The sequence below is a fragment of the Phocoena phocoena genome, chromosome 6 (genome assembly GCF_963924675.1).
Source record: "Phocoena phocoena chromosome 6, mPhoPho1.1, whole genome shotgun sequence".
Taxonomy (NCBI): domain Eukaryota; kingdom Metazoa; phylum Chordata; class Mammalia; order Artiodactyla; family Phocoenidae; genus Phocoena; species Phocoena phocoena.
This window is the reverse complement of record NC_089224.1, coordinates 44,450,262-44,460,174: the sequence shown is the minus strand read 5'-3', so window position 1 is coordinate 44,460,174 and position 9,913 is coordinate 44,450,262. Positions and strand designations below refer to the sequence as shown.

Below are 9,913 nucleotides of genomic sequence, written 5' to 3'. Positions count from 1 at the left end.
CTGAAATTTGTCACTCTGCAGGCTGTGGCCTCTCAATCATGATAACACTCAATTGCCTTTTGAAGAGCCCTGGAGAAAGAGAAGTTCAGTTCAAACTTCCCCTCAAAACTGACAAAAAATATTAGCATACCAGCATGGTTCTGGGAAGCCTTGGAGCAGATGGGCTATATAAGGTGTGCGCATATATTCTGAAGCCGTGAAGTGAACTGCGTATGTTTATGTACAAAAGAATAAGCAATTTAGAGCCTTTCCTTCCAAATCCCTAGTCTTCTTGCCAGGACAAGCTAATAAGCATGTCCTCCTTAACTTTCCTTTACCACACGTTAGCACAAGATATTCTACCAGGAGGAGAGATGCTTTGACTGAGGCCTTAGTGGGGGTAGTAATGATGTTCTTTAGAGATCAAGAACATTAATAAAAAATAACTTCAGACTAGACGTGGCAAATGAAATGACTCACAGACTTGGAAATATCCTTGTATATGACTTAATGTTTTCAGTTGCCAGTGGGAAAAGTGAAGCTGAGAGAATAAGTGTCTTGCCTAAGATCTTTATAGCTTAGTATAAAGCTAAAAGTCAGGGCTATTTTTCAGTTGCTGATTCACACTTCCACATCTCTGTGCTGAGTGGTTGGTGTGGTGAACCAACGAGAAATGGCAGTTGACTATAAGAGTTTAAAATGAACAAGGAATTGGAATAAAAATGAATAATAATTAAAAAAGGAGATGCATACATGTTTTTGAGCTTGGGAGAAATTCTGTTAGCTTCCCTTCCTTCTGATATGCTCTACGTTTCGCATTTATCAGACTAGTCTCTTTTGTGTGTTTGTTTTTTTGCGGCACGTGGGCCTCTCACTGCTGTGACCTCTCCCGTTGCGGAGCACAGGCTCTGGACGCGCAGGCTCAGTGGCCATGGCTCACGGGCCTAGCTGCTCCGCAGCATGTGGGATCTTCCCGGACCAGGGCAAAAACCCGTGTCCCCTGCATTGGCAGGCGGACTCTCAACCACTGCGCCACCAGGGAAGCCCCATAATAATTCTTGAAATAAGATATTGTTAGCCTTGCAACTTTATTTATCCTTTTTTTTTCAAAGATGTTTTGGCTATGCCACGTCTTTCCTTTGCATTTCCAAATGAGTTTTAGAGAGGGTTTGACAATTTCTACTAAAGTCTGCTGGAATTTTGATTGAGGTTGAATTGATCTATAGATAAATTTAGGTAGGACTGTCTTATTAAGAATGTTGAGTCTTCTGACCCGTGGGAATGGTCTGTCTCTCAATTTATTTCGATTTCCTTTATCTTTATCAGAAAAGTTTGTTTTCAGTCTTTCACACATTTTGTCATTTTCCCTGTCAGTAGACACCCGTTTTATTTAAATACATTTAAGAATTATTTTCACTTTTTTGAATAAAAACCAATATCACTTGCTATAATTGGAAGATAACTTTGAAAATCAAATAAAAATAGAAAAATAGTGTTAAATTCCAGGTAAACAATGTTACTTGCTGAGGTTCTTTTAATTTTTTTTGTTAAAAAGCATAATTGATAAGGCTTAACAAATTATAATGTCATATTTACACCAGGCTGAGCATTTTCCTTTATGTAACCACGTCTTTAAAAATAATAGAAAAAAGGAATTGTTTTCTCACTAGGTAATTCACTGTACTTTAATGATCCATATAGCACTGAAAACTCATTACTCATACATTGGATGTGAGTTCCACAGTAAGGGAATAACTGGATTTTAGGTAAGTGTGGCTTGAGCAAAGATATAGAGGTGTGAGAAACTTTGGGTATTACAGAATCTGCAGAGGTTAGGAATTCCTAGAGTGGCAGTTCTAAACCTTGGTTGTATATAATCTTCAGTTTGAGAGTTTAAAAGACTCACAGCCAAAAGAATCAGTTTACTTTGTTTGAAGAATTTATATCTTTTAAAAGTTCCCTAGGTAGTTCCAATGCTTAGGAAGGGTGGGAAACTTCTATGATTGAATGTCAGGATGCCCATATGGGAGGATGGTGATGGTGGTGTTGGTGTGAGGTGGGCAGGTAGGAGAAAGCCCAGATTGATTAGCAGTGTCTGCCCTGGACGTCAAATAGGTGGAATGGTAAAAATGTCATTATTACTTGCTGTCTTAGTGCTAGAATATCAATTGCCTGTCAAGGCAGTTGAATATTATCTTGAAAAACTGATAGAGCCCTGACTCTTCTATCCATTAAGGAACAGACACTCATGAATTTTCTGCCTCAAATGGTCTTTCGGTTTAAAAGCAATATGATCTTTTCTTACAATTAAAGGCATTAAATGCATATTTCAAGAATGCATTTAATGATAGCATGTTTAAAGAATGGTCTACATGACCTTCCCCAATACTGTACAATAGAAACGTGAAGTATTTTTGAAATAGTTTTAACACAGTTGCTATGTATAAATAGTTCTAGATAAGAAATTCATAAAGACTTCTTTGGGCAATAACATTTCAAAATATAACGATATATAGAATCCAAATTTGCACCTCTAACTAAACATAATGCATGAGAAGATTCTGAATGTGAATCAGGCCCCTTAAATACTTATCCACTGTTTAGACGCAGCTCTAAGACCCGTTTAAAATAAGGCACCTTTCAGGTGTGGGTAATATTTGCAGCTTGTTAAGCTGTGCTTTCTCATTAATATTGGCCATGCTACCATCCTAAAGACTTCATCTGGGAAAAGGAAAGAAAAGGAGAACTTCATGTCCAAATCTTCAAACTTTAGTAAGAGGAGCGAGGAACTGGGGAAAGAACTTCAAATCTTGCTTAATTTAAGAAGGGTAGTAAGAGGCATGGGGGCAGGGAGTGAAGGTTATCTTACAAAAAGTATACATTGAGGAATTCATGGGGAAGCAGATGGGAGAAAGGGGCGCGTGTGTGTGTGTGTGTGTGTGTGTCTGTTTGTGTGTGTGTCTGTGTGTGAAGGGACAGTGTCTTTTGTCTCCCACTGCCCCTCCTCCCAGACGGTCAGGTCCCCACTCTCCGCCCCTGGCCCTCCTTCCCCAGGTTTTCAGCCCTTGGCCAGTAGACCCGGTGGGCGGGGTAGCCTCTGCAGTCTTGCTTTCTCCTGCTCCGAAGGCGAAGGCGCGCGGAGCACCGGGCATTAATTTAGCGCCCCAGGACTCTAAGAGGCTCAGTGGCATCTGCGCCTCTAAGAGCTTCCAGCTGTGGGGATCGGTTGTCCCCAGTTCTTCACGGGAATTGTGCCAGACTCTGTCGGTGTGTGGGTGGGAAGCAGCGGGACCAAGGCTGGTCCTCTCGGCCCTCGCATCCCAGCAGGGTTAGCTGTGGACAGCGCACTCTCCTGTGGTGAGCCCTCACCAGACACTTCTCGGAAATGGAGCAGTCACAGTGTGGCAGTAGAGACCAAAGCGGCAGCGGCCCAACCCACCTGGCCCCGCGGCTGGTGGCAGCGGCCCCTCCGCCCCAGTCTCCAGCGTTACCGGTACCCCCGGGGATACCTGTTCCTCCAACTTTCCTGCGCCCGTCCAGCCTCTTTCTACGGGCAGCCGCAGCCGCCACCGCGGGAAGCGGAGGCTGCCCGCCGCCTGCCGGAGTGGAAAGGGGGGTGGGCGCCGTGGCCTGCGGCTACCCACGGACACCCAAGTGCGCCCGTTGTCGCAACCACGGAGTCGTGTCAGCCCTCAAGGGCCACAAGCGCTTCTGCCGCTGGCGGGACTGCGCGTGTGCCAAGTGCACCCTGATCGCCGAGCGCCAGCGCGTCATGGCCGCACAGGTGGCGCTGCGCAGGCAGCAGGCCCAGGAGGAGAGCGAAGCCCGGGCGCTGCAGAGGCTTCTATACCCTGGACCCTCAGGGCCCGGGGGTCGATCATCCGGAGGCAGCAGCAGAACGGAGAATCCCCAGACTACAGCAAGTGGCCCTGCGACGGTGAGTGCACTGGGACTGAGTGCCTCGAGACAGACTAGTGGTCTGGCGACTCCTGCTTTCGAGATTTTCCAGTCAGATTATACAGAGGAAAAACAAGGTGAGTAGATCTTACGTTTGTTCTTTGCAAAAGAAAAATGGTTGTTTTGAAGAAAAAATCTTTGAAATAAGCAGCCGTGGCATGGAGGAGGGCAAGAAAAGTTGTTTAAAAGAAGCATTTAAGTTCTGGGAAACTGCTCTGCAATATGAATGTTAGTAAGGGTGTTAGGGACCTGACACATTTACTTCAGAAGGGCTTTCTGTTCCCTTAGGACCTAAAGCTTAGGTGATAGGATAAAGAAATGAAAAAGTGAAGTGCAAGTGATCAGTTGAGGAACTCATTCTAGGAATGGAGTTTGTGCCCAAGTTGCTATGACTTTCTCTTTGAGAGCAGAGAGCGGGCATTGAGTGAAAAGCTTAATGAGAGGAGCTACATTTTGAGCTTGCTCTGTACTATTTTCAGTTGTAAAACCAGAGGTCATCTGATCTTACATGGAAAACTCACTTATGGTTGGGAGTACAGTTCTTTACCTTTGGGACTAACCAACTAGAAGTGGGGAAGAGACTGAAATCTACCAAAGTATTTTTACTCCTTTCCCTTAAATTTTTTAAGCATTCTGTCCCTTTTTTTCAACTGCTTTTCAGCCTCCAAAAGTGTAGAAAACTCTAACATTTGCAGTTTCACCTTTTCTCATTGGAAAGAAACTTAGATTTTCTAAAATCAGGTTTGTAAAAACGTTGGTGTGAATTTCAAAGTCCAAGAATTTCTTATCCTTGGGGATCTTATCCTTAGCGATTTCTTATCCAAGAAGTTCTTTTTTTCTCTTATTTATTGACTGCAAATTGTCTTCGCCCCCTGTGTTAGGTAGAAAAGATTTTCTTTTTGACTAGGGTTATCCCAACTTAACTTTTCATGCTAATATAAATCTCACTGTATTTTAGTGAATTTCATAGCCCTACAAGTAGGTCACTGAAAATGTCATTTTGATATTTTTGTATAAATCTGAGACTGGTTGTATCATATGAAATTATAAGGTAATGATATAGTAAGTTATTAATTAGAACATTCCTTGAATTGTGAAAATTGCAGCTCTTAACAGATCACAGCATGTACTTTTGAAAAGAGTCTCTCTCTACTTAAATAAGGCATATATGATTTTGTTTTCACCTGTGTCACCTTTTTGTCCATGTTCTAGTTTATGTCAGTGGACAAAATGGACTTTAAACATTTCTCATGAAAAATGAAAGAAGGCTGGAGAACGAAGCTGTTAAGCAAAACTGCTGTAAAAATTAAAATTCTGCAGACTAAATTGACAGTGAGATTTGACTGACAGCTCTCTGCTAGGCATTGATTTATTTATGTGATTTTTTGGGGGTGGGTGCTGTTTTATGGGGTCAATTATTTTATTGTTTGCCTCAGTTGACCTTCTTTGAAAAGCTGTTTCTCAACTGTCTCCTCTTATACAATGTCCATGAACTGTAGTAGTCTATTTATTCACTAGACCAAGACTTACAGTGATGCAGAGGCAAATAAGATTTTCCTACATAAAAGAATATTATATTCGAAAGAAGGAAAACTATGTGTGTCCCAAAATTACCTTATAAGACATAGCATACAATGATAAAAGTAAAGTAAAACCAGCTATAGGAGTTGAGGGAACACAGGTGATGTAAATGATATCACAGTATTTTAAAGACAGCTTATTTTCTAGATAGTCTTATGCAATCAGTATTTCATTACATTATATTGTATTCCATAAATACAATGTAATAACAAAAATTATTCTATGCATAAATTACTGTAGAGGTGAAATTTTGATACCTTACATGTTCAGGGGGTCATATGTGGTGAATCATATATAAATAAAATGGAATGGCAGACCAAGGCTAATGTATCTTTACTTCATTAGATAGGTTTTCTTGTTTTATTTAAGGTGAAAATACTAGTCTTTGTGATTTTGCAGGAGCAGCACCTTTTGTCATATGTTTGATGTAATGACAGCATTTTAACCCTCAAAGTGTTAAATTGTACACACTTTAATTTTAAAATAAACTGTAGATATTTGTTTAGAATGTAGGACCACTCCTTGAGAAAACATAGTATTGCAAATCATGTTTGCAAATCACTGCTTCAGGCATTGTATGTTTTGTTACATTCATAAACATTGTACAAAAAGAAAGTTTGACAGTAAAACTCTGAGTACCCCGTTGACATTTTACTCTTTCTAATGGAAATAGAGGTAAAATATATCTATAGGAAATGTAAACCTAAATAAAAGTTATTTGTTATTATTTTCCTGGCATTAGCCTTGCAAAAGGTTTTTAAAGATAGTATTGTTTCATTAATATTCATATACTCAACATGTTGAGGTAGAAAATCCGGTTTTTGTGTAAAAACATTTTTGGAAAATTGCCCTTAATATTGGAAAGGAGTTGCGATTTAAAGCATATGACCAAAATGGTTTTTTACAAGACACTTTGAAAATATGCACAGATTGCAATAGTGAAAATAGTGCAGTTAATAATTTTATTTTAGAAACAATTTGATTGTAAGCTCTTTTATTGATATTTCCTAGAGATTTAAAAAGAAAGTCCATATTTCACAGAGGATTATGAAAAAACACCAACTTTGTATTGTCTCTCACATAAAATGAAACATGCAAGCTCTGGTATGATTTGAGATTGGTACAGCAGTTGGCAATATTGGTTTAGATTTGAAATGAAATCAACAATTTTGTTATTTTCTCACATTATTCAGGTAACTTAATTGGAACCTGAAATGTGAGCATTAAAAAAATAGTTGTTGAAATTTAGCATTAGTGACTAAATAGAATATTCATTTTCATACTAAGATTGTTCCTTCTTCTGATTTCTTATCTAAACAATTGTTCTATTTAGTTCTTTTTGCATAGTGTCATTGTGGAAAAAAAACCCTCCCGTGGATAACAACAAAACTTGGGTAACATTTAGAAAAATCTTGAATCACCAAATGGGCAAATAGTGTGAAATATTGGTGTTAACAGTTTGGGGGTAACAATAGACTTTCATCTTCTGATTCCTAAATAACTACAGCATTTGTATATTATATAATTTTGTAATCCTGAAATGACATAATAAATAGCGTTTTCCCACTGTTCCAACACCTGCATTTCCAAATGATCTTTTATAATTCTTGTTCATTAAAATCTCTTACATTGATTAATAAGTATTATTGATATACTATGAGTAAACAAGTTAGTTTATCCAGCATTAATTTTGAGTGGGCAGTACTGTGTTCTTGGAAGTTTTCCCTTTATTTCATTCCTTTTTTTTCTCTTCCCCAGGACGAAAAGAGAGTAAATGTGACTCATGCCAGAGTGGACAAGAAGACCTGGTGTCTAAATCCCATCAATTTACCCTGAGATCATCTCCTAAGTCTAATGATGTCACTGGAAAACAAAATGTCAGGTCATCTATTTCAGAAAACCCAAACAAGGATGATAGCATTCAGTCTCCTCATCCTGGGGAGCAGTCAGGAGGTGAAGAGAGTCCCAGGTCCCTGTCATCGTCTGATTTGGAATCAGGAAATGAAAGTGAGTGGGCCAAAGACTTCACTGATACCACAGTCAGCCTTCCCACTGTGTCCTCTAGACCAAGAGACCCTCTTGATATCCTTACCAAGATTTTCCCAAGTTACAGACGCAGCCGTCTAGAAGGCATTCTACAGTTCTGCAAAGGGGATGTGGTCCAAGCCATTGAACAGGTCCTAAATGGGAAAGAACACAAACCAGACACCAGGGACCTAGCAAGCTCAGGAGCCTTGGAAAATACAGCTTTTCAGAGAGCTTCGAATTTAAGTTTAGCTGGAATTGGTTTTGGAACTCTAGGAAATAAATCAGCTTTCTCTCCCCTTCACAGTACTTCTGCTTCTTATGGAGGTGATTCAAGTATCTACAGCTTAAATCCTACACTAGGTATCAGTCCATTACGGCTGGCATATTCCTCTCCAGGAAGAGGGCTGTCTGGTTTCATGTCTCCCTACCTAACTCCTGGGTTGGCACCAGCATTGCCTTTTCGGCCAGCTTTGGATTATGCCTTTTCAGGGATGATTAGGGATTCTTCTTACCTTCCCATCAAAGATTCAGCAACTGGTGGCAGACTGTATTCAAGGCCAAATCAGAACAACATGTAATGCATCTCCCTACCTCCCATTTTGGAATATTTCTAGAAGCATGCAATATAACCCTCACACCCACACATACCCACATCTGTTAATGTGTTCACTATGTATGGGAGTGGATTACTGGGCTTTAAAAATGCTATTTTTTTTTATGAGCAGTATAATAGATTTGAGATCTAAAGACTCTTCTTTAGCATTTATTAAGTGAAAGAAACATTCTTTGTGCCTTGAATAAAGCCATTTCAGGGAATATGTTTACTGTAATGAATTTTTTCCCTAAGATATCAGTTATAAAATTCTTATTTTAAAACTATACTTGTTTTTATTTCATTGAAAAAATGGAGTTTATAATTAAAACATACATTATAAAGCAGTCCAGTGTTACATAAAATGAAGCAGAAGCAATAATTGAAAAACTGAGGTAATTCTAAATTATTATTTTAAACTTTTTTTCTCCTTCTGTTTCTTGTACACAGGAGAGAAAAAGCTTATTCAAAGTATTTTATTCACATATAAGTAATTAGCTGTAAGTTAAATTTTTGAGAAATTTAATACCTTATTTTTTTCTGAATGTCTTATTTTTCATTCATATCTGCCATTTGTGATAAGTGCCGTTAATAAAACATTTCTCTTTAAAGTAAACATTGTGAGATACACAAAGGCCTATGAAGTAAATCTTAGGAAATGAGAATGCTCCATCTCCTGGCCACTATCACTAATTGCAACTAAGTTCTGGTAGAGTATAGGAATTAGAAACAAATGGTTTCCTAATAGTATAAGGTAACCATTTTTTGAAATGGTCATCTTGGATCACGCTATATTGAATTTTCATATTACGGAGAGAACATCTACTGTGGATGAGGATTTATATCTTTAAGTATGGTTATGCTTGTATTTGGGGAAATATCCCTTTCCAAATGTTTGTGGCAGGGATATGGCAACCATTCTCAAAGGTAAAAATAATTTTATTCTGAAAACTTAAATAGCTGCTCATATAAATATCGATTGACTCTAGATAGTTAATGCTTGCTGCATTGAGGAGAGATAAAATATTTCCAAAGGGGGAAAATTGTCATTAAATTTTAGAGGTTTTCTTGAGATTTTAAAATTACTTTTGTTCTCCATCTAGAGAATTTGAAAGCTATTTATTTCAGTCAGTGTAAAGTCCCTGAGAACAAAACAGTTTTATGAAGTTTTCTTTATATGTCATCATTTATTTTTTAAAGGACAGTAGCTCTATTCTATTGTCAGGAATAAATGGAAACCCAGCTGTGGTATAAAATAATTGATGAATTAGAGACGGTTTAAACAATTTGAACAGCATGATTTACTATGGATTTCTTAAATTATGTGTATGTGTGTGTGTGTTTATATACCTCTCTATCTATCTGTTGTACACATAAGCCCTATTGGTTCTGTCATCATGAAAGCTTTTCCATGGAGCCAGATAAAAATACATCAATATTTCTAAAGTACATTTTACCAGCAAATATCATATTAAATAACTGCGTAGTATCTGATGCTGATTTAAGATGTAAATATGTTTAAAGAATATGCATTATTATTATTTTTTTTAGAAGATGTTGGGGGTAGGAGTTTATTAATTAATTAATTAATTTTTGCTGTGTTGTGTCTTTGTTTCTATGCGAGGGCTTTCTCTAGTTGTGGCAAGCGGGGGCCACTCTTCATCGTGGTGCGCGGGCCTCTCACTATCGCGGCCTCTCTTGTGTGGAGCACAGGCTCCAGACGTGCAGGCTCAGTAGTTGTGGCTCATGGGCCTAGTTGCTCCGCGGCTTGTGGGA

The 9,913-nt window shown here is 38.6% G+C and overlaps 1 protein-coding gene across 1 annotated transcript; it reads left to right on the top strand.

The window, feature by feature from the left end:
* The first annotated feature begins 3,091 nt into the window (after positions 1 to 3,091).
* On the top strand, positions 3,092 to 8,123 carry DMRTA1 (DMRT like family A1). Its single transcript, XM_065879639.1, has 2 exons — positions 3,092 to 4,013; positions 7,276 to 8,123. Exons 1-2 carry the CDS (start codon positions 3,365 to 3,367, stop codon positions 8,121 to 8,123), a joined length of 1,497 nt encoding a protein of 498 aa, XP_065735711.1. The 5' UTR covers positions 3,092 to 3,364.
* Positions 8,124 to 9,913: the final 1,790 nt, after the last annotated feature.